Below are 24,164 nucleotides of genomic sequence, written 5' to 3'. Positions count from 1 at the left end.
AAATACAATAGATAGATAATTACAGACTTGTACTTTATCCACTAGAATCCACCCATAGACCATTGAACAGAGACACGCACACGCACGCACGCACACACGCACGCACACGCACGCACGCACGCACGCAAATAACCAGGCAATCTAAATGTGCCTCAATGGCCACCTCTAGTGGTTGGAATTTATACAGCACAGAAATGAAAGCGGAAATATTTTGGGAATAGAATTCGGCATGTTGTTTCTGTTACACCCTCACCAGGGTGGGTGGCTGTGGGTGGCTGTGTGTGTGTGTGTCCTTTTGACCTGCATGTGTACGAATTTATACTCTGAACTGCTGCCACGTGATTGGCTGATTAGATAACTGTATGCATTGTTACGGTATACAGATGTTCCTAATAAAGTGGATAAGGAAATGAGCCTATATATAGTGTACACATACACACACGCATGTACTTATCCATTCTTGTGCATTTTGTCTAAAATCACATTTACAGCTCTCTCTCTGTGTGTGTGTGTGTGTGTGTGTGTGTGTGTGTGTGTGTGTGTCCTGGTGACCTGTATGTACATGATTATACATTGAACTCTGCCACGTGATTAGCTGATTAGACATCGTACACACACGTGCACACACACACACACACACACACACACACACACACACACACACACTGTGCATTTTGTCTAATATCACATTTACCTGTGTGTAAAGCGCCTCCTTGTGGTTCATACCGTTAATAACTAGTAAAACACGTTAGGTGGGGGAAATTTCTGATCACGTGAAAATCGTGACTCTAACGTCACCTGGAGCTTTTCTCACCATTGTCTGGCTTGTTTGTTTCCTCTAAAATGAACTTTTGGAGCTCTGTGTGCTGCTGCCTGCAGTCCTCTGAGGAGGAGGAGGAGGTAAGACAATCTCAGTCCAGGTTTATTTTAGTAATAAAAGTCTAGAATGATATTAGTAAAAGTTTCTTTCATTCTAAACTTTGGGTTTCTTAGTCATGTGATCAGTGTGCACTTGAATGCAGACTTGAATACATTTTTTTTTTTTTGTGCTTTAATGTTTTTTTTTTTTTAATACTATTTATTATTACCTTTAGAGTTTAGAGTCTGGAGTCTAGCTGTGAGATTTAGATCAGTGTTGTCTCAGAATGTGTATAGGAAATCCTGAGAAGGAGAAGTCAAAGCTTTCTAAGTAAACAAATGTCACATGTTATAACAGATCCAGATCAAACAGCCTGGATCTAACAAGTCAATGTAGTATCTAAGAAGGAAGTATAAAATAAAAACTTTGACGACAAAAAAGGCGACAAAATAAATATTTTCCTGATGTAATATCCAGCATTAAATCTTCTCCATGTGCAGTGCCTGTCAAAAGTGTGGAAACTCCTAGAATTGTATGTTTTTTAAGATACACGTGCAAGTTATTTTTGTTTCTATGTGACCAAACAAATACATCAAATCCTCCCTTAGCATGTAGAACATCTTTACATGTATTCTGCATCCGGACGGTTTGTTTCTCCAAACATTCATCTGAAATACTTTGCCATGTCTCTTGTAAAACTCAAGGTGTTCTTCACTAGTAGATTTTTCTTGTGATCCATCATCCCGGAGCAGTTCAATAGGATTATGGTGACTGGACAGGACGTTCTCTAATAAATATCACTCCAGACGACTGTTCGCTCTCTAACGTTTACAGAGCTTAAAGCTTAGAGGTTCCGGAATTGTGTGATTGGTGAGGCAGTCTGCTAACATCTTGTCACCTCTTCTGTGTCTTACACAAGTTCTTCTGTTCGAAACGAAAATGTCACAGTTGTTCTCCACAGAACTTTCCTCCAGCCATTCACTGTCCACTTCTTGCCTTTACCAAATGGGTATCTCAAAATACATTAAAGACTAGATGTTTACACATTTCTGACAGACTCTGTCCATGTTAGCTGTTAATAAAATGGCAATTAAGTGTTTAAAAAAGATCAAGAATATATTATAAGAAGTATGATGTTATCAATAAGTTTCAAAACCAATGGTGTTAACTGGTTCTATTACGACCACATGTGTTACCATGTCCGTTATTTCATCATGGACAGCAAGAGCAAAAGTGAAATTCTGAGTAAAACTGGCCAAATCTGCCACAGAGACGCTCGACGTGACATACGTTTGACATACAGCGACGCTACAACGAGTCGTTCGAGGTGTTTTGAGTCGCTTCATGAGCGGAAGAACGTGGAACACTGGAACACCGGAAGATGACGAGAGATCAGGAAGACCTTTGATGAGCTCGAAAAATGTCGAAAGCGTTCGCCAACTTGTGCCTGATGATTGTTGGAGAGAAATATCCACACAATCTCATTTCTGAACCCACCCTATTTGACAGATTTGGCTCCTCTTCCCAAAGATGAAGATCAGCTCAAAGGGAACTCTGGGAGCGCCTCATTGTTGTGCGAGGGAAGTGTTTTGAAGGTGATCGTGTGTAAACGTGGATAAATAATGTTCTATAATAAATAACTCCCCTGTAAACAATGCCAGTCTCAAAACCTTTTGATACCACCTCAAGGCCCATAACCCCACAGTTGCTCAGTTGTATGAATGAAATAAAAGTCGCCCTGGATAAGGGCTTCTACCAAATGCCATAAATTTAGATGTTTGTTAAGATCCTCAGACCTAATACACTGTAACTGTTTTTCAGAGACAATCTATACTTCGACCACCAGAGTCTGCAAGAACATCTCATTCACACCCTAACAGTTAGTCCCATTAAAATGTCCCATCTCAGTATATTTTATAACCGCTTATCGCCTAAATGCTAATGTAACGCACACAAAGTTCTTTCTCTCTCTTTCTCTCTATTGTTCCCCCAGATTCTCAGTGCAGAAGAAGTGGCAGTATAACCGCACGTCGTATTGGTGTGCCAGATTTGGATCAGCGCTTCATTGACTTTGCTGATACCTTCAACAAGCAGCAGGAGAACTATGAGCGTATGCGGGGAACGCTGAGGAATTTGGAGTCCCGCTATCTCTGTGACCCTGGCAGCGGTCTGTCCGAGTGCCTGCGGAAGATCAAGGATCTGTATGGTGAGTCAGAGTACACGGAGGTTAAACCTCCAATAGGTGGCGCTAGCAGATATCTAATCTGGAGATCTAATGCAGTGTACTGGTTTAGGGGTGTTTTAGATACTGTTGAATGTTTTTTTAATTCTACAAAAGTACATTTTATAGGAGAAGTGGTTGAGGCATTGGACTTTAGACCTGAAGGTTATGAATTCAAATCCGAGTCACACTAAACAGACAGTCATGTCTTGAACAAGGTCCAGCGTTTCTCACCTGCACCTGACTTTTTAAGCACCATTTATGTTCAAACTTCTGTGTGTATCTCTAATCCTCCTTTAGATGACCACCGGATCAGCCTGCAGATGAAAGGCTACGACTTCAACCTAATCGTGATCCCGAATGACCCGGTGCCTGACAGTCTGGAGCTAACGCAAGAGAACGTCAAGGAGCTGTGTCGAGCCGCCACAGCCATCGTCGCGGTCGGCCCCAAGCTCGAGGAGATGATTGACTGGCTTTTGAAATCAGAAGAGAGCCTGGCCCAGAATGTGAATAAGGCAGCGAAGACACACCAGGAAACTAAACGACTAGAGAGCAACTTCAGGGAGAATCTGCGTGAGGCATCGAGAGCTAAAGAGCTCAGTCCTCGCTACAGAAAAGAAGCCCAAAAACTGTTCAAAGAAGTGGCTCTACTGTCCGGGGTCCAGACTTGAATTAGTAAGGATGCAATAAAAGGGAAAATAATGTAGAATGAATGAGGGAATATGCAGTGCTGTGGAAAAAAGGTATTCCAAAAACTTTGGTCTCATCAGTCCACAGAATATTTGCCCAAAACTCTTGATGTTTTTTTTTCTCAAATATCTCTAAAAGTGGTAGGTTGTTCATGAAAATCTCTGTAGGTTATGTACAGGAAATAGAATTGAGTAGTTTACCTCTCAACTGTACGTTTGCTCTTTTATCACGTGACTTCCATAGACTATGTAATGCATTACACAGGAAACAGAATTGAGTAGTTGATCTCATGAGTTCTCTGGTCCTTGAGTCGTTCATTCTTGTATCATATGACTTGCATATATTTGCTATGCAGTTATATACACATATACAGTATAAATGATTGGAACTAAAGTTAAAGTTGGTGTATGTAGACGTGTTGGGGGGGATCTGCTTATTGAAAATGTGACATTTAATTTTATTTCTGATCAAAGGAAAAAAATTAAGTGAATCAAATATATAAATGATATCAAATATATAGACGATATATATAGCCTTTTAAAAGAGCATCATTACTATTATACTGACATTTACTTATTTACGCATATGGCTGGTAGGTGAATCTAACAATTAATTAAGCTATGTTAATAACTAGAGGTCGACTGTTGATTTTACCGATACCGATAGCTATGTTTGATCGTACTTGCCGATAACCGATTAATCAAACGATAGTTTTTAAATGTATACTGGATACATACCAAACATAACACTCCATGTAAAATAGTATTGAACTTAATTACAAATATAAAAAAACAGTATTGAATCATGAAAATGTGCTAAAGAAAATATGTATAAATATATGAAATGAATAAATATATATTAATGAATAAATATAATTATATAATTAATAAAGCACGTGGTGTCATTAATTCGCCTCTAGAGGCCGCTCTCGTAATGGACTTTTGGCTGTCGCCGACAGTTCCAGCATTAGTGCTTCAAGTTTTATCAATAAATAAGGAATATTTTAATTTAAAAGCCAACTTTAATCATCAAACACAGATATGATAAAACTAAAATTTTTTATTTTTATATAATTTATTAAATACAGTATGTTTCAGGCATTGTTCAGAGGGCCGTTTTCAAATGTTTATAGTTTGGGGGCCCCTGTGTTAAAGGATAGATTATTGGAAAAGTCAGAAATCTGAAGAAACATTTTTTTATCTGTTATAAATAAAAGTGATAGCTGAATTTTTATTTCAGATTGCTTTTTAATTGTTGTAACTGAGTAGCCAGTATGTGTTATTTCTTTACTATAACAGTTTTAGCTGCAAGGTAAATAGTAGGTTTATATAAAAGCACTTATTACAATATATATATATATATATATATATATATATAGATAGATAGATAGATAGATAGATAGATAGATAGATAGATAGATAGATAAAATAATTTTTGGAAGGAATCTCCAGTGCCACAGAGGTAAAGTCAGAGGTAAAGATGTACATATTTGCATTTATTTTACACATTAACGTTTATTTTTTTTGTAACATAAGTGTGATTGAATAAGTGATAAGAAACATCCTTTTTATAGTGTGTAATGTTTTATTATATTAAATTCTAGTGTTCAAGTGGCATAGAAAGAATAAAACACTTAAGATAGGTTTTTTTCTATAACAGCAGGTCATGTTATCATTTGTGTAATTGTTGTGATTACTGTGTATTTGTGTAATATATGTATTTTTTTCTATTCTAAGCTCCACCTGATATCTGCATCTGACCCATATATAAGTGGTTTGAATTAGTTTTGCACCTGTGTACATGTAAATCTGATGCACATCGGACACCATGAACAGGGAAAGTTGTTCAGTTATTCGACATGTATTTCAGTGGATGTTGATTATCTAAAAAATAATTACATTTAAAAAAATGTGTTTAACATGTACATTAAAAACACTATTATAAACACTGTTTTCTATTCGTAGTTGTAGAGAAGGTAGGCTTATTGTACTAAAAGTGAGAAAGGAAACATATTTGCGGATTTTGGACATTGGATTTGTGTTCTGTGTGTAATAAGAGGAATAAAAAACTTTGACATGATGTCATAGATCAGTCATCAACTTCATGATGGAAAAAAGCCTGACACAGCAAGTTTCTTTCTTTTTCTTTTTTTAAAAACACGTGACCTATATTGTATTGTAATTTAGATCACTCATAAAGAAGTGTATTTTTTTTTGTATAATATTTTGTATTCTAGGATCAACCTGATATTTGCTTATTGAGATTATTTGCATTATATTCATGAGAAAAGGAGAAATATTTTTCGTGTAAAATATACAAGGATATGAAAAAATACACAGATATTGAATAAAATAGGATGAAATTAAAAATGAAATGAAAAAAAAATTATTATGATCATTATTAAATGTATTGATTTTATTTTATCCTCACAGTATTCGCTTGAATAACTACTCCAAAAAAGTACGTTGACAACCTAAACTGATTGATAGAAATCCCGCTTTTACTCCAATTTGATTGGCTGCTATTTGTGGCGGACCGTTGACTCTTTAAATAGCCTACTCTGATTGGTTTATTTTGTTGCCGTTACGAGCAATTCCCCGCCCCATAATCTAAGGTAGGTTGAGTGGTGAGAGCAGTGCTGATGGACGCGTTGATTTCGCTGAATGATTTCGCGTTCATGAAGTAACGGATGTCCGTCTGTGGGTGGAAAAAAGAAGAAACGAAGCAAAAAAAAAGAACAGACCAGAAGGAAGAATGAAGGTAGCATGAAAGTAAGTACCTGTTTAAACACAAAATTCGAGCTCAGCTAGACGCTAACTCTGTGACTTGTTGGTAGAGATAGAATGGTGGATGGAGAGATAGAGAGCCACATGTAGCAGCTCAGGGACTACTGCTAGCATAAACAGCTAACTTTTATAATTACTTCATATCAAGAGTGAATAAGTAAATAAGTTAATTACAGAATAATAAGGCTGTCTTCGATTTAATGAGTGAATTTACTGTCAAATGGGAATTCCATCAAGGCATGCATTCATATAATCTGGGTGTGTTTATACTGAGTACTGAAACCCTGCCCATATACCCGGTACTGAAACCCTGCCCGTATACCCGGTACTGAATCCCTGCCCGTATACCCGGTACTGAATCCCTGCCCGTATACCCGGTACTGAAACCCTGCCCGTATACCCGGTACTGAATCCCTGCCCGTATACCCGGTACTGAATCCCTGCCCGTATACCCGGTACTGAAACCCTGCCCGTATACCCGGTACTGAATCCCTGCCCGTATACCCGGTACTGAAACCCTGCCCGTATACCCGGTACTGAAACCCTGCCCGTATACCCGGTACTGAATCCCGGCCCGTATACCCGGTACTGAATCCCTGCCCGTATACCCGGTACTGAATCCCTGCCCGTATACCCGGTACTGAATCCCTGCCCGTATACCCGGTACTGAAACCCTGCCCGTATACCCGGTACTGAAACCCTGCCCGTATACCCGGTACTGAATCCCGGCCCGTATAACCGGTACTGAAACCCTGCCCGTATACCCGGTACTGAATCCCTGCCCGTATACCCGGTACTGAAACCCTGCCCGTATACCCGGTACTGAAACCCTGCCCGTATACCCGGTACTGAAACCCTGCCCGTATACCCAGTACTATATTGCTTTGCAGATTTCAACAGTTATATTTATATTAAGTTTGTAATTTTGCGTACCAGTATAGCTGTATTATTGCTAGAGACTCCAAGCACTTTTGTACGTTGCTCTGGATAAGACATCTGCTAAATGCCGCAAATGTAAATGTTGTTCATATACCCAGACCTGAAAGCATGTGTTTATACTCCAGTACTAAAACCTTAAATTTATATCTAGTTAGCGCTGCAGCTATTAATTTATTTATTAGTTACTTAAGGAATCAATTCAGCCCTATGTATAGTACTGAATTCCTGTGTATATACTGAGTACCCAGTGCTGAAACCCCGTGTTTATACCCAGTGCTGAAACCCCGTGTTTATACCCAGTGCTGAAACCCCGTGTTTATACCCAGTGCTGAAACCCCGTGATTATACCCAGTGCTGAAACCCCGTGATTATACCCAGTGCTGAAACCCCGTGATTATACCCAGTGCTGAAACCCCGTGTTTATACCCAGTGCTGAAACCCCGTGTTTATACCCAGTGCTGAAACCCCGTGATTATACCCAGTGCTGAAACCCCGTGATTATACCCAGTGCTGAAACCCCGTGTTTATACCCAGTGCTGAAACCCCGTGTTTATACCCAGTGCTGAAACCCCGTGATTATACCCAGTGCTGAAACCCCGTGTTTATACCCAGTGCTGAAACCCCGTGTTTATACCCAGTGCATTTGCATATTTGTACATGTAACATAAAGATAGTTCATGCTAGTTACACTAGCTGATATGTAAAATAGTAGATTTGATTGTCATCTTGTTCTCGGTTTCTAACTAAATAAAGCACATCAGATATTTGGTAGAACAGAAAAAGCCATCACTGATTAATTCTTGTGAGCAGCGCTGGCCAGTGATTAGTTTTAGAGAAACAATGCTGATCAGTGATTGGTTGTGGGGAATCATGCTGATCAGTAAGGGGTTTACCGGTACACAAAATTCCCGGTTCGGTACGTATCTCGGATTTAAAATCATGGTTCGGATTAATTTGGGTACGGATAGGGGGGATGTATTTGCAAAACAAAATTACTTGTCATTTTTTATTAACGCAGTTTATTATTATTTACATTTGTGATTTATCAACCTTTCAATAGTTTTACATTTTTAGAACTTTTTCTCTTTCCTGGTGGCTCCATCCTCAGCATTCTCCTACCGATATACCCCGTGTCCCTCCTCTGCACATGTCCCAACCATCTCAATCTCGCCTCTTTTACTTTGTCCCCAACCGTCCTACATGCACTGTTCCTCAAATAAACTCGTATCTAATCCTGTCCATCGTCGTCACTCCCAACGAAAACCTCAACATCTTCAGCTCTGCTACCTTAGCAAAATCCACCACCATCTGCCCTTCCACATTCCTCTCCTTAAAGCCATACCTACCCATTACCTCCTCATTTAAAGTACCAACCCGAACCTCCACTCTCCTACACTTCTCCTTTCCCTGCGGTCTCTCTAGACTTCTTCCTCCTTCCCTTTACCTACTTCAGTTAACAGTAGCCCAATTTCTACCGGTACCCTGTTGGCTAATGATACCTGTGGTGGTCGTTTGTAACCTGGGCCTCGACCGATCCGGTATGAAATTCTGATTTAAATTTGATTTGGCACGTTTTACTTTGGATGCACTTCTTAACGCAACCCTCCCCATTTATCCGGGCTTGGGACCGGCACTAAAAGTGCACTGACTTGTGCCTCCCTAAAGGCTGGGTTGCCTACTTGGTTTAAATAAGTTTTTTTAAATGAAACAGAATAAAAATAAATGAATGCAATATACTTTATTATATTGATGAAATTGATATTGTAGACTTTTTTTTTTTCTTCCCTCATTGATTTTCTTTTAAATGACGTGTCTTATTTACTCAGTTTTACATGCTGTTCTGTCCTCTTGTCTACATGGTGTCCTGCTGTGGTCAGTGGTTAGTTTTGCCACGTGGGTTTGTACCAGCGAGCACCACTGCTGTGGGAGAAAACGCAAATGTTATTAGATTGTAAGACTTGTTTATTTTATGTGGCAGAGGTTTGAACTTTGTAGATTCCAGGACCATGTGTCTCCTGGCTAGCGCTGTGTCCGTTTTGTGGAGTTTTTGAATTTCTTTCCATGAATCACTGATGCTGTTAATTTAAGAGTATTTTGAGTTTATTCTGGTGTGAATTAGGGCTGTAAGACTAGGTTTGCTCCAGGGGTTTCTCAGGCTTGGGGGATGAGGAGATTCGTCATGGAAGCAGAGGGAGAGGCTATTTCTGGCTTTGTATAAAAATATCTGTAGTTGAATTAGAATTGTACCAGGCTTCAATGCATGAACTAAAATGATCACACTTCCCTCTACTAGTGTGCATGCTGTAAAGACCCAGCAGATTTGTTCATTTGCAGGTTTCTTCAATGACACTTTGATCAGAATTTTAGCCCAAACCATGTGAGAACCATTGAAATTTAGGTTCCTCTCTGGGAATCTGAAGCATGAATGGGTATAGAGTGACTCGTGCTTAACAGATGATTATTTAAACATTGCTTAGTCTTGTTCCAGACTTCAGTGTTTGGTTTGGCTTCGGTGTGTGTGTCTGCTATACCCTTTGATTCCTGTTCATAGCTGATAGGAGATTATGCAGCTCAGTTCAGTATGTTGCTCCCTCCTGAGATGGTTAGAAGACCTTAATGCACACGTCAGATATCCCATAGCCTTTTTGTCCTGTTCATTCACCTCCTACTTAATCAACATCATCAATGCTTGCTTGTTCTGAGATCCATTTCTCCATAACGTGGTTGTATAGAGTGGTTAGACGACCCAAACCCAGGGTCAGAGGTCCCAGATCCTTCCTGTCTTCTGAATGAACTAGATTGTTCTTTCACGTTCAACCTCTCATCATTGTTGGTGGACGACCAATTCATTTGGTTTTGTCGATTAATTGGCACCCATAATTGATCGCTGGAACTATCGGCTATCTGCAAAAATAATACTGATAGTTTTTCCGCGTTGCGATATTCAGTACGAGAGCAGCCTCTAGAGGCGAATCGCTGGTGCCACGTGCTGTTTATATTGGGTGTATTTTTTTATTTTTATTTATTTATTTATTTATTTTATTTTATTCCTTTTTTTTATATACTTATTTTGGATGTAACTGTTCTTTATTTGGAGTGTTTTTTGTTTCACTTTGAATGCATGTCTTTCATTTCCCTTAATATTGATCATTTATAATTCATATATTAAAATTTCATTTGGCACATTTTAAAGATTCAGTACCTTTTTTCTTTTTGTAGTAAAGTCCAGTACTTTCAAAAGTACAATCCAACTTTTCTAACTGTATCGGTCAACCTTTAATCATCACCTGTTCTCGTTCTAAGATGCTTTTCTGCTTGACATTTGTTGTATAAAGTGGTTGATGACCCAAACCCACATACATCAGATGTCTCAGAGACATATCTCCTGACTCCTGAATAAACCAGACTGGTGATTCACCTCAGACCTCTCATCTTCAACAAGGTGTTTCCTCCTTCTGATTCTCACAGGGTGGACAAGTGAGACATTTTCTTCCTTTTTATTTGTATTTATTTATTTATTTATTTATTTATTTATTTATTTATTTATTTATTTATTTAAATGTAAAGAGCTTCCTCTCACGCTCGTCTTAACTGGTGACGTGTGGACTCGGCCACACCATCTGACATTTCAGTGTCCATTAAGCTTGACATTTCTTCTGTCTGAAGAAGCTTTCGGTCTTATATAATGTGTACGTTTTATTCCTGCTCTCGCCCAGAAGCGCGCATGTGTGTGTGTGTGTGAGAGAGAGAGAGATAGTGTTGGGTTTTTATCTAGTAGAGGACAGTATTACAGGAACCAGTGTTACATACAGTGTAATAAAAATGCATTGTCAGGTTGCTGTATACGAACACGTAAAATATTTTTGCAAAGAAAATAAACACTTAAGAAAGGTGTGTGTGTGTGTGTGTGTGTGTGTGTGTGTGTGTGTGTAAAAAAGCATGGTTGAAAGCCAAGGCTAGCTCGACCTGTGTATTTTGGCGTGCTCTAAGTGTTGACTGTATAAGAAGGAGAGATGGAAACGGCTGATAATGCAGTAGATAACTCCTGTCGGTCCACACCTAATGATAAGAAGTGGAGTAAATGAATTTAGGAACAAAGTGCAGTTTGTGTTAATTAGTTATTAAATAATAATGAGTTATATGAAAGCAAACTCTGATTTCAACAAATACTTTTATACAGCAGGTCAAAGGTCTCTTAAGGCCGCTCTCGTACTGTCTAATGACGGCAGACCCCCTCAGATGCAACCTAATGGATTTTTGCAGATAGTTCCAGCAATCAACTATCGGTCCCAGTTAATTGATTAATTTATCAGCAAAACTGATTAATCGGTTGACCTCTAATTACAAACCAGCAGGAACGTTACAGTGACTCAAATAGCCAATCTTTACAACTGTGGTAAACTGAAAAGCATTTTAAATAGAGGTAGTTTATTGCTGGAACCTTCGGCTATCGGCAAAAATCATACCAATAGTTTTTCAGGGTTGCGTTATACAGTACGAAAGCAGCCTCTAGAGGCGCTGATTATTTGAAGTGTCCTTTTTTTTTTTTCATTTATTTTTTATAAATATAAATTCGGGTCGCGGGGGCAGCAGTCTAAGCAGGCCCCCGCCTTCGACTGCTGCCCAATCCTCACAGCACCGTCCCTTACGGTCCCTCCTGCAGGTGGTAAACCCACGGGAAGGCGGCCCCACGTCACTCCGACGTCACGGACCTTGACATTTCCCTCGTAAGGGACCCCCGGAGCATAGAGGGTTAAGGGCCTTGCTCAAGGGCCCAAGAGTGGCAGCTTGGCAATACCGGGGCTTGAACCCCAGACCTTCCGATCGGCAACCCAGCGCCTTAACCGCTGGAGCCACCACTCTCCCCGTTTTATTTATTTCAAGTGTTATTTTTTGCTTCAGTTTGTATGCATATCTTTTTATTTTTCTTAAAACTATTGGTTGATTAATCGTTTATTGGTACGATTCAACCCAGCTATCGGTAGCGATAAATCCACTGTCGGTAGATCTCTAATTGCAAAAAACTTAAAATATTTATAATAATAATTCATCGTTTTAGGTGGTTTAGGGTCCATGTTGGCTCCCACTCCAGTCAGTCAAAAAACAGGACTTTGAAGCTGTTGGATAACCGAAAGGAATTTTCTTTTATCCAATCTTGATATCTCCGATGTCGACTTGCGCTTATCCTGTAGACTCAGCTTCCTCTTTTTGATCTTCTGGCTTATTTGGTTGCAGTTGTAGCTCTTTCGCTCTTATGTTGAAGCTTCCTGAGCCTTCCTGTCCTCTGAATGACACAGTCTGTTCATTTATCTCTGACCTCTTAACATCTCCAACAAGTTGTGTTTCCTCCTTCTGCTTCTCTCTGGGTTGCTACATTTTTCTTTTATTTATGTAAAGTGGTTCCCCTTCAGGCTGGGACTGGAAACTGTGACACACACACACACTGATGTGTGTGGACTCGGCCAGACCAGATGACATTTCAGTGTCCATTAAACTCGCCACTTCTTCTGTCTGACCAAAGCTTTCAGTCTTGTATAACATGTAGATTTTATTCACGCTCTTGCCCAGAAGCTTGCGGTATACCACTCGTATATGCTCTGCACGGCTGTGTGTTTCTGTGTGTGTGTGGGGGGGGGGGGATGATGAGTAAATGATAAGGAAACAGTGTTGTGTAATACACTGTAATTGGAAAATGTTGCAGTATGAAGCCTTGTGAAAGACTTTGGTGCATTTTTGGGGAAGAAATTAAACACTTAAGAAAGTCTCTGTGTGTGTGTGTGTGTGGGGGGGGGGGGGTGTTGGTCGGTGGGCGGTGGGTGGCTGGGTGGGGTGTATGGGAGTGTTAAAGCGTCTGGGTAAGTGTTAAATTACATGGGTAAGTGTTAAATTATGTTTACATTACGGTAATTTGCGGTGTATTTGTTTGTTAAAATAGGCTACAAATAGTTTTTAAGTGCAGAAATAAGCGATTGAATGAGATCTCGGAACGGTTTAAATCACTTTTACATTCATTCTTATGGGGAAAATCAGTTCGAACGTACAAGTTCGAACGTACGAGCAAATGGACCTACAAGGAATTTTCAAGAACGAAGCGGGAAATTTTCCCTTCACTTCAAACCTGCTCCAGCATGACCATGCCCCCTCACTCACACAAAGCCACTTTCATAAACATATGCTTTACATTGGTCTGACTCAGGGCTGGGCGGTATGATGGTATATACCATTACCGTGGAATAAATTGTCCGCCAGAATTTAATTTATTTACATTTTGTGTCCACGACAACATGTAAATAAGTGGGCGTGGCTAACTGCACATGAGCCCGAGGTGAACGCTAGGAGTTTTGTCAAAAACACAATGAAAGAAAAGCAAACGGACAAAGAAATCCTGCGCAGCTTGTTATTAAAAGAGATGCGAGCTTCGTAGTGCGGACATGGTTCGCAAAATCTGATGCAGAGCAGAAAAACGTGATTTGCTAACCGTCTTTAGAAAGTGAAGTATTTACGTTGATTTGTTATATAAAGCCTCTTTTGTCGATTTTCCAGAATAACTACCTATTGAAATAACTATACCGTGAAAAAAAATTGCTCGAGATATCATTTAGATGGTACTGCCCACCCTTAGTTAGAGTGGAAGATCTCCTGCTATGACCCACAACTCCTCACCTTAAATACATCAGTACTTGACTTTACTAACACCCTTGTGACTGAATGAATCTCTCACAAATCTCCACAAAAATCTAGTGGAACATCTTCCCTGAAGACTGGAGGAGTTATGAGAGCAAATGGAGACTAAATGTGGAATGTTTAAAAAGAAGCACGTAGCAATTAACTGGTCAGCTGTGCTCAAACGTTTTGGGAGGTTTTATATGGTGTATGTATTTTCACATGTTTTTCAGTGTTTGCTGAATGACCGCGGAAACGCTTGATAACGTTGTAGATAACTCCTGATGTCCTACACCTGCTGATAAGTGGCTGACGTCGAATAAATACGTCGTACAGTCGAGCTTATGTAAATATGGCGGGGTTTTTTTAAGGCTGCCCCGAACAAACCATTTTCCCTAGTAGGCGTTTGCATAAAGCCCACACGACACAATAATACACACAAATGGACAAGGTCAATAGTGTACACACACTTCATAGTTCTTCAAGAGCCGCCTGTCTGTAGGAACCGCACATAATAAGGTTTTTCAGCTTCTACACGCATTATCCAACTGCGAATATACCTATACATATATATATATATGTGTGTGTGTAAACTCTAGAGACTGATGGGTGTGTGTGTGTGTGTGTGTGTGTGTGTGTGTGTGTGTGTGTGTGTGTGTGTGTGAGCTGCAATCCCTAGAGATTACTGGTTTCTGAAATACTCAGACTGTCTTGCACCAATAGCCATGACAAAATCACTTCGATCACATCTTTTCCCCTTGTGTTATATCTGCTTGATTTTGAGGTAGGGAAACGTTTAATGCCTTTCCTTACATTGCTGGCACGTGATTGGCTTATAAGATCGTATATTTGATTGCAGAAGCGTTAAAGCTGCTGGCGAGTGGTTATTAGTTGTGGTTATTTTTTGCGGGCATTTTTTTTTTTTTTTAAGTAATATTTGTACAGAAGCATCTATGGCAGGGGTCACCAACCTTTTTAAAACTGAGAGCAACCGTAATTTCCGGACTATTAAACGCACCCAAATATAAGCCGCGCCCACTGAATTTGACAAAGATTTTTATTTTGAACATAAATACGCCGCACCTGTCTATAAGCCGCAGGTGTCTACACTGAAACTAATGAACTTTACACAGGCTTTAATGAAAGACAGTGTCTGTTACACGGCTTGTATCTAAACAGTAGCCTACCAAGAAAGTCATTGTTCACTGTCTTCCTCCTTTCTTTCACAACTATTTCTCTTGGGAGTTTATCTTTTGGCATCATCGTGCGTTTAAAAATCACCATCGGTGAATCTTTTCTCCCGATGCCGTGCAGCTCAGAACACAGGTGAAGTGCGTTTTCATGCCAGGTTGTTTTCAGCGTGACGAATGATTCTCATTTCCTGTAGACAGTCCGAGTGAGCAGCAGGTCAAACGTCAGAGGAACATCATCCATATTTATGATGTGGTGCGGCCCGATTCAGTGGGAGCGCATCTGATTTAATATAAAGAGTTTCATTGGTACACCTGAACCCGTTCCGCAATTTCATTGGTCTGTTTTGGGGCTCAATTCTTTGGCATGAAGTTTGTGAAACCGGGGAAAAACCCAGGAAAAATCCATAAATTAGCCGCTTCATTGTTTAAGCCGTGGGGTTCAAAGCGTGGGAAAAAAAGTAGCGGCTTATAGTCCAGAAAATACAGTACCTTTTAATTGTTATTATTAATAATTAGTGATATTCATCTATGTGAAGACACTGATCATGTTTATGATTTTTCACAATAAATGGGGGGATGGGAAAAAAAAACCAGTAAAAAGTGTGAGTCAGTGGGGAAATCTAATGTTTTGCAGTTCAGTAGATCTATAGCTGGAGACATAGTGAATTTTCTAGCCAAGGTTTTCGAAACCATATCATGTAGCTGATGCCAAAAAGGTTTAATGTTCTTACAGTCCCAAAATAAATGCATCAATGTTGAAATTTCAGATTTACATTCAAAACACAGCTGAGATACATTTGGGTACGTTCTATGGAGGTGTACTCGGGTCACACTATTATTTTCAATCATTTCCCAAACATTGAACACTGAAACTTCTGAAAAATGTTGGAAAGGAAAGACGCTCTGATCCACGCCATTTTTCGCCTGGTGTTTATTTCTTTTCCAGCTCAAGTGTGGACAAAAGGCCAAAATAGAGAGAAAAATCAGCATTTTCAAACGAAAACCTATTAGTGGGTAGAGGTTGACCGATAGTGGATTATGCCGATACCGATATCATGTAAAATAGTACTGAATTTTATTACACCCCCCACCCAAAAAAAAGAGCACTGAAAGGTGAAAATATGTATAAATTAATTAATAAATACAATTCGATAGTTATATATATATATATATATAAATTCATCATACAGCGCTCTCCGTGCAGTGCGCAGTCTCTTGTGTAAAAACAAACAGCATGTGTAATCAGTGGTTTGCCTCTAGAGGCCGCTCTCATAACGACAGCAGACAGGAAGCCGGAAAAACTATCGGTATGGATCGACTATCAATGCCGATTAATGAGCAAAACTGACTTGTTTTCGAATTGATCCACTTCGGAGAGCGTTTAAAAAAAACTACGCTTTTCGCTGACTGAAAACGCTGCCTCAGTACGGACGGAAGTCCAAAACGGTGAGGAAAATATGCATTTTCAAATGAAATGGTATGACTGTGGACACTTCCAGCACCGTGTGTCTTTAAATATTAATGGTTATTGCTTGTCAGGTTAAAAATAAGCATTATAAGATTATTTCTATAGTCCAGCTGAATGGATATATCCAACAACCCCCCCCCCCTTCCTTTGTCCTTTCTTTTTCCCTGCCAGGTGCATTTCCTTCTTTTGCTCTTGTCTCTTTGTTTGGCCCTGGTGCTTTCTTCCTCTAGGCTGCTTTGTGACCCATGGACATGGATGGGGATTTCTGCTCTCATTCAGGTGCAATCACATCTCTTAGCCTCGATTCTGCTCTTAACAGTGATGACATCCTGCTGGATATCAAGCGGGTTTTTTTTTTTTCTTGTGCAGTCTTAAGTGGTGATTAAGAGTTAAATTCATAATCCTAAGGGTTGCTTCTGTCCATTTTGGGACAGTTTATAGCCGAACGATTTCCTGCAGGATCTGTATCCCTAAAAGACGGATCTCCTGGAGAGAGACGTGTGTCAGGGTGACGATATCTAACATCTAGCACCACAGGAAAAGGCAGCCAGGCCAGATTATTCTCATTCACACCCTGCCGTTGCACAATCCTTTCCTTTCTGCTCTCCCATTGGTCCCCCCGCTTGCTAACTACTGATCTGAAGTCAGGTGGGTGGAGCATGGAGTGTGTGTGTGTGTGTGTGTCGGTTTGTTGGTGTGAGCGTGCAACAGGAAGCAGAGTCAAGGTTTTTTTTTTTTTTTTAGTTGAGCAGGGTTAGTCAGTGTGTGTGCTGTGCCGTCTCACATCTCTCTTCAGCTGGACCCGGTGAGTATATTTAACCCCCTGTCACATCTCTGTAGGAATTCTCCCGCGCGTTAGCAGGCGTGAAGCTGTCAGGCTCCGTGGAGTCCGGCGTGGGCGAGCGAGAATATTTCCGTCCGGCTCCTGCTTGGGGTGTAATGAGTCACATTTCGGTCCGGTCAAAAAAGTATAAACGCTCTGGAGAAGAGTGCTGATTTCAGGAGAGCCACGGAGTTTCTCCTGGTTCTTTTTCTTTCGTGACTCGCAGGCGGAAATCCGTTACGGTTTCTAGCGGCTGGAATGACACCATATCTGCGCCGAGGCTTATCGCGTGCGTGTAAGTGGAAAAGAGGGACAAAAAAGAACGCCAAACTAGACATTCAGCTTTCCATTTGTCGAAAGAATAGTACATGGTGATGTTGGCATCTCTCACTGGGCATGAGGTCATCGAGGTGGAGCGAGTGCACAAGTATGAGGCACAGTCCTAAGAATCTGGGGACTGGTGGTTTTCTCAACTTCTTGATCTCTCAGGAGAAAGGAAAACTCATTCATTTAGATACAGATGCGTCGAATTGTATATAAAGTCTACAAGCTGTAATTATCTTCCTAATAGCTTTAATTATCTTATTTCTTTGACATATTGAATTTTCACTTGCTGAGATTTTTTTTCTCTCTCCAAAGTCCTGAACCAGCTGTATGTAATCTTTAAGTAAAGAATACAGCCTGATGGGTTGTGCTTTTAAAGGACGATTACGTGGTGTGCAGTGGTGGATGAAGTATACAAACCATGTTGTTGAGTTAAAATTGAGAAACACTTGAGATACAAAATATTACTCCAGAAAAAAGTACAAAAGTTTTTCCCTTCAAATGTACTTAAGTATCCAAAGTACTGTGATTTTATTATGGCTCTAATGTTCCTATTATAATTTTTTGTCACAAGACTCTTTTGCTTAATCAAGTTGCTCAGTTAATGTGAAAAGACTCTGTGACTCTCAGCACACTGATCTATTAATAGAATGATATTAATCAGTGTTTGACTCGTTAATACTCATTAAAACGATCATGAGCCCAAAACCTGAACCTGGCGGGTTCGATTCTGGAGTGTCTTCCATCGTTTATTCCTCTCTAAATGTTCTGCTTGCTGTTAACCTGATGCTGAACTGTATGTTGGTGATGAGTAATACGCCAAGTGCCAATCAAAACAAGTTTGAAACGGAGCGAGCGCTCGACCCTGATTGGTGGCTCGCTGCGTGTTTGACCAGTTACGTTTTTACGCACTCATAAATACATTTCACAAAATGTCGTTGAGTAAAAAGTAAAATATTTGACTTTTGAAATGTAGTGAAGTTTAAGTGTCCACAAATAGAAATACGAAAAAGCTACTTAAGTACAGTAACGGATTACATTTACTTCATTACCCTCCACCACTGGTGGTCCGAAACTATTGACACTCATTAAACTGGATGCTCTGAAGTGTTTTATTCATCATACAGCAGAGAAACTCTTCACTGCTACCAAGAAGGTTCTGATTTACATGACGGCGAGACGTTGGTCCATCAGCATGAGCTCGCCGTCATGTCTTCCATCTACTTTTTCAGTCAACGGAAACATCGCTTTTGCAGCGCGGACCGTGAAAAAAAAGCCTTTCGAAAAACTACGACGATTTCAAATTTATCCTGAACAGTGTAGCCTTCGTTAAGGGCCACTGGTGACATGTAGTTTACTGGGGTAAACCGCAGGTCTTGTGTGGTTTTCTTGGTGTGCAAGTTTTAGATACATAGTGATGTGTAGATGACCGGGTCTCCAGCAGAGCTTGTGCTCTAAAGGACAATTGGTCAACCAGCACCACCATGGAGGGCTGGTGAAGAACAAGTTGGTGAAAAAGTTAAAGGAACAAAGTCAGACCAAACAGAACATCGCGGCATAGCCGCAGAAAGGTCAGAGGTTTCTCTGACAGATATGTGAGGATCAGGACTGGGCCTTGAAGAGAAAAAGAAGAAGGTGGTCTGGTCTGATGAGTCATGTTTTCTTTTATATCATGTGATGTGTGTGTTTGTGGGACGTGTTGGAGAGATGGTACCTGGATGCACTATGAAGGAAAGGATGCAGGCAGTGGAATCCTAGGGATTATATTCTGCTTGGAAACCTTGACTTTGACACCTAAAAGCTGTTGCAGAGCAGATCATTGAAACACTGTTCCCTACATTTACATTACATTTGCGGCATTTAGCAGACGCCCTTATCCAGAGCGACGTACAAAAGTTCCCTAATCCCTAGTATGACCAAGTTCAAGGGCTCAAATCCCATCATGAAATTCCTCTCATCTCAGTCTGATCTGGATCTGATGCTGGACAAACAAGTCTGATCCATGAAGGCTTTACCGGACCATAAGGTCTGCTGCTACTTGCTTGGTTCCAGATATCCCCCCACATACACACACACACACACACACACACACACACACACACACACACACACACACACACACACACACACACACACATTCTGAAGTCTTGTGGAGTCCATTGAAGTGTACATCACCCAATATTTCACAGGTGGTTTCATGGGTGTATTTTTACGTAGCCTTCACACACACACACACACACACAATTGCAAATGATATGTGTATCTATTATGTATAACTTATTAATACATTTCCAAGTATGTTTTTATAAAAGCAACAGTAAAGGTTTTCTCACACACCTGTCGGGGTTGTACAGGACCGAGCCTGGCAGGGGTGACGTGTTTACTGTGGAGATACCTTCACGTGTTCTACCAACGTGAAGTGAAAAGCAAACACGCTGCTGCTCACCCTGTACTCAGACGGTCTCACATGCCTCGTTACTCTTATTACATCTGGTTGAATTGCGCTCCATTCCCAGGGCTATAAGCAGCATATGCAGAGAGCTGCGGTCTTCTCAGTGTGGTCTGTGTTCACTTCTTTTCTTCTTCTCTTAGTGTGTCAAGGAAGTGCTTTTGAGCAGGGGCTCGGCATTTTTGCGGTTTCTGCTCTGCTTCTACAGAAACTAACTTTTCGGCAAAATTTACAAGAAAAAAACGATGGCGTGAGACGGCTCGCGTTTCTGGGAAGGGTTACTCGAGTTGTGTAGCTGGGATTGTAGAGGCTCGTGGTTTGGTTCAAATAGTTAGGAATATTTTGTAATTTTTCGGTTCAAATGCTTGATGTAGCTCTTTTCATGGGCTTAAATATAAAAGGAAATGAAGATGCATGTAAGTGCATATATCAGGGATATTAAGATTTAAGCATTTACATCACTGCATCGGCATAAAAATGTAATAACGCGAAGCATCAACTAAAGAAAGATTGCATCGGATACAAGCAAAAAACGATTAATTTCTATATAATTGTTAGCAGAATCGCTATACTTTTATTATTTCGAAAGCGACCAATAATCTGTGACCAATATTTTATATTGGGGCTGAAACGATTCCTCTGTTCCCGTCTGTAGATTTCCTGGCTATCTTTAAGTGACTGTTGAAGACCCACCTCTTTCTGAAACACTTAAATTAGCACTTTACAAGTTTGCTTTGTAAAAAAATCAAGAGTCTGATTTATTTTAAGTTTGTAATCTCATGTACAAGTGTAGATTTATTCATTGCTAGAGACTCATTCATAGATTCATTGCTTTATTTATACACCAACAGCTTCAAACTTCAGCAGGACAACATGCTTACCGTTGAATGCAATATAAATGTCGAATGTTTACGAGAAATCAAGTCTGAATTGCGAGAGACATTCCGAATGGGAGAGGGAGAAAATGTCAGAATTGCGACGGGGGCAAAAATAATTAATAAAACAATTTCTGATGTGGCTAAAACGGGCTTGCATAGATTCAGGCCAAGAATTTACTTATCGCAAGGCTACGGAGACTTGAGAGTTGCATAGAATACAGATTTACATGGCAGAGGTAGAGCTGTAACTTCCTGGAGACACAACATTAAAAGAACACCTGGGTTTTATTTAATCTCTTTTCTTTGTAAAAGGGCCGTGCATTAGAAGTCGCAAGGCGCTTAAGGAAATCGATGTTTTGCTGTTTGTCTGAAGCAAAGAAATAAAAATGAGCATCCTTTTTTTTTTCCATCGAATCACATTGTGTCTAATGGAATCTAATCGCACCGCATCGTAATGGGGCGAATCATAAATCGCATCACATCGGTAGCTGCTCCATATGTAGCTTTTAATGCCTCGTATCGTTGAATATGCATCGAGATGCTTTAGTTATGGAGATGCACATCCCTAATACATAAGACTGAATCAGAGACTGGGACTGAAACAGTCACACTTTGAGCTTTGGCTGAGCCTCCTCATAGCGACCGACCTGCCCCACGGCGATCGAATCATGCTAAACGCTTTAGCAACAACACCATGGATGTGCTACCGGATGGCTCGTGTATTGAGAACTTGCCGTTTATTTACTCACAGCAGTGCGTTTAATGAGCGAGTACCTCCGTTTGTTCAGGTGTACACCTGTGTTCCTCCTCAAGGAAATGTGCAGGTTACAAACTGTAAATGTACAGAAAATGTACAGTTTTGATTCGCAGTGATGCGGTTTTGACAGCGTCCATGTAGATATAACAAAAGAACAACTCAAAACCTGCCTAATTGGAGGATATTCGATCATTGGTGGTGGTTTATGCTCCTGGGGTTGACAACCATGACATTGAATCTTCATAATAGGCGCGATGATGATAATCTTCAAATAATAAAAAGTGTCTCTCAATATACACTGTCTCCAGGGTATCATGCGCTAACTGTGTCAGTAATATCGCACCGCCTCGGGCTTATAAATATTAAATTATTGTGTATTTATTCCGTCTAGTAACAGAGGTAACAATGTGAACCCCAGCAGCAGCTGTTGGAGTAAAAGGTTAACTGAGTAGCAGTAAAGCGCTATCGATATATAACGTACGTGGCAGACGTGTAGATCGGAGAGTAGCGTTTATTCTCTTCCTGTCCTTTTCTATTCCTCATCTAAGTCTGGAGCTATTAATAAATGCCATGCACTTTGCCATCGTCCACCTCCTGACTCATCTGAGTGCTTTTCCTGAGGGCCAGCCTTGTTATTTTCGGCTGTGTTTCATGAAGCTGAAAGAGCAAACAGCTTTTTTTGACACTATCCTTTAGACGGTATGTTTCAGTGGACATATAGTTGGGCAGGGCTTTTTTCACACGGTTGCAGTGGTGAATAATGGTACACCATAACACTTTTATATTAGAGGTCGACCGATGAATCGATTAATCTGCAAATTAGGCCGATTATTAGGCAGCCGCATCTGGCGCATCAAACCGCCTGTGTACGTTGCGTGAAAGTACAGAACTCTCCCATAACAGCAGGTGGCAGTAGTCCGTATTAAGCATCCAAACAGGGAAAACCGGAAGACCTCGGACCGTGTATATGAAGCGAGCAGCGTTTACACCCATCATTACTACCGGATTCCCGCAGCTTTTTTTTTTTCCATTCTGTCAGATCGGAAAGACAAACAAGAATCACAAACAAGTATCGGTTCGTTTTCTCTTTATTTTACGTTTGCTTTTGTCAGTTCCTTTTTTTTTTTTTTGGGTTTGTTTTCCTCATGTGCTCATTCACTATGCTGAATAGCCAATCAGAGTTCTCATGCTCGTTGCCGATTCGACGGAAAACAATTGACGGCGTTCAACTAGAGGCAACGGTGCGGAAAACACCGGAAAAACTATAGTAATGTAATGCAACATTATGGAGAGAATCAGAAGAACATTTGAAAAGGGAATGCGAGTAACTTTTTGGAACCGTGTTCTCTCGTTGGCTGTGTTCTCTCGTCGGTTCTCGGGTGGCGATGCAGGAATGACAGGCGGTGATAAGGTCAAACGTCAGCCCCTAATAAGGTCTCTGCATGGCTTTTTACTTTCCTGCTCATGACAATCTCATCTGTTCTCATTATCCAGCCTGCCAATTTCCGAGCTCATACAGAGACACAGTCGGAGACTACAGATTAGCCCAGGCAGGGGGAGGAGACTTCAGGCCTTTCAACCAGATGCTCTCCTTTAGCGTCAAATCTCGAAATTTTCTCCATTGTGTCACACAGTTCATATCCACTGCAGCTGAGACACGTTTTCCAAACTCTTTGCCTCTCCTTTCCACAAACCGCAAATGAGTCACTGGCCGAAATGTTTTGTTGCGTTTCGTTTCTAAGGCGCCGTCTGCCACGAGTTCTTCAGTGGTGTGGGGAGTGAAGTCGAGTCAGTGTTTCAGGTCGACACCAGTCAGCGCTGACGTCTCACATGCGTTTGCGTGATTCCCTAAATTAGTAATCGAGCAAGTTCTCATATTTAGGGGTCCAAGCACCAAATTTAATATCAGTGAATTTAATAAATAAATAAATAAATAAAGTGTGTGTGTGTGTGTGTGTGTGTGTGTGTGTGTGTGTGTGTGTGTGTGTGTGTGTGTGATATACACACACACACACACACACACACACTCTCTCTCTCTCTCTCTCCAAATGTTTTTGGACACCTGACCATGCTTTTTGAACATCCTATTCCTTATTTGCTATTCTAATACCCTC

The 24,164-nt window shown here is 40.5% G+C and overlaps 2 protein-coding genes and 1 long non-coding RNA gene across 7 annotated transcripts in view; all 3 read left to right on the top strand.

The window, feature by feature from the left end:
• The first annotated feature begins 744 nt into the window (after positions 1-744).
• LOC310716492 (uncharacterized protein) lies at positions 745-4,631 on the top strand. The gene is made up of 4 exons (XM_083523827.1): positions 745-900; positions 2,681-2,738; positions 2,853-3,065; positions 3,381-4,631. The coding sequence occupies exons 1-4, from the start codon at positions 844-846 to the stop codon at positions 3,749-3,751; spliced, it is 699 nt and encodes a 232-aa protein (XP_083379953.1). The 5' UTR covers positions 745-843; the 3' UTR covers positions 3,752-4,631.
• A 575-nt stretch (positions 4,632-5,206) lies between these two features.
• On the top strand, positions 5,207-5,849 carry LOC310716760. The gene is made up of 2 exons (XR_014530663.1): positions 5,207-5,564; positions 5,606-5,849. It is a non-coding gene; the product is annotated as an uncharacterized lncRNA (long non-coding RNA).
• A 514-nt stretch (positions 5,850-6,363) lies between these two features.
• hycc1 (hyccin PI4KA lipid kinase complex subunit 1) overlaps positions 6,364-24,164 on the top strand; it is a 57,155-nt gene continuing 39,354 nt past the window's right edge. For 2 of the 5 annotated variants that reach the window (XM_083523707.1, XM_083523713.1), the window contains exon 1: positions 17,514-17,624. The gene's annotated coding sequence lies outside the window, so the exon portion shown is untranslated. Of the gene's footprint in view, positions 6,542-10,947; positions 10,973-17,513; positions 17,625-24,164 lie in introns of those variants that run through there. The other 3 variants (XM_083523706.1, XM_083523712.1, XM_083523711.1) reach the window with 3 other exon arrangements.

Source organism: Silurus aristotelis (assembly GCF_946808225.1).
Source record: "Silurus aristotelis genome assembly, chromosome: 21".
Lineage (NCBI taxonomy): Eukaryota > Metazoa > Chordata > Actinopteri > Siluriformes > Siluridae > Silurus > Silurus aristotelis.
This window is presented reverse-complemented; position numbering and strand designations above follow the sequence as displayed.

What these genes read in the sequence shown, in the direction of transcription:
- LOC310716492 (XM_083523827.1), top strand. Translation starts at nt 844, where the DNA reads ATGAACTTTTGGAGCTCTGTGTGCTGCTGCCTGCAGTCCTCTGAGGAG. An exon ending in CCTCTGAGGAGGAGGAGGAG is followed by an intron (nt 901 to 2,680) that starts GTAAGACAATCT and finishes ACTGTTTTTCAG; the next exon opens with AGACAATCTATACTTCGACC. An exon ending in GAAGATCAAGGATCTGTATG is followed by an intron (nt 3,066 to 3,380) that starts GTGAGTCAGAGT and finishes ATCCTCCTTTAG; the next exon opens with ATGACCACCGGATCAGCCTG.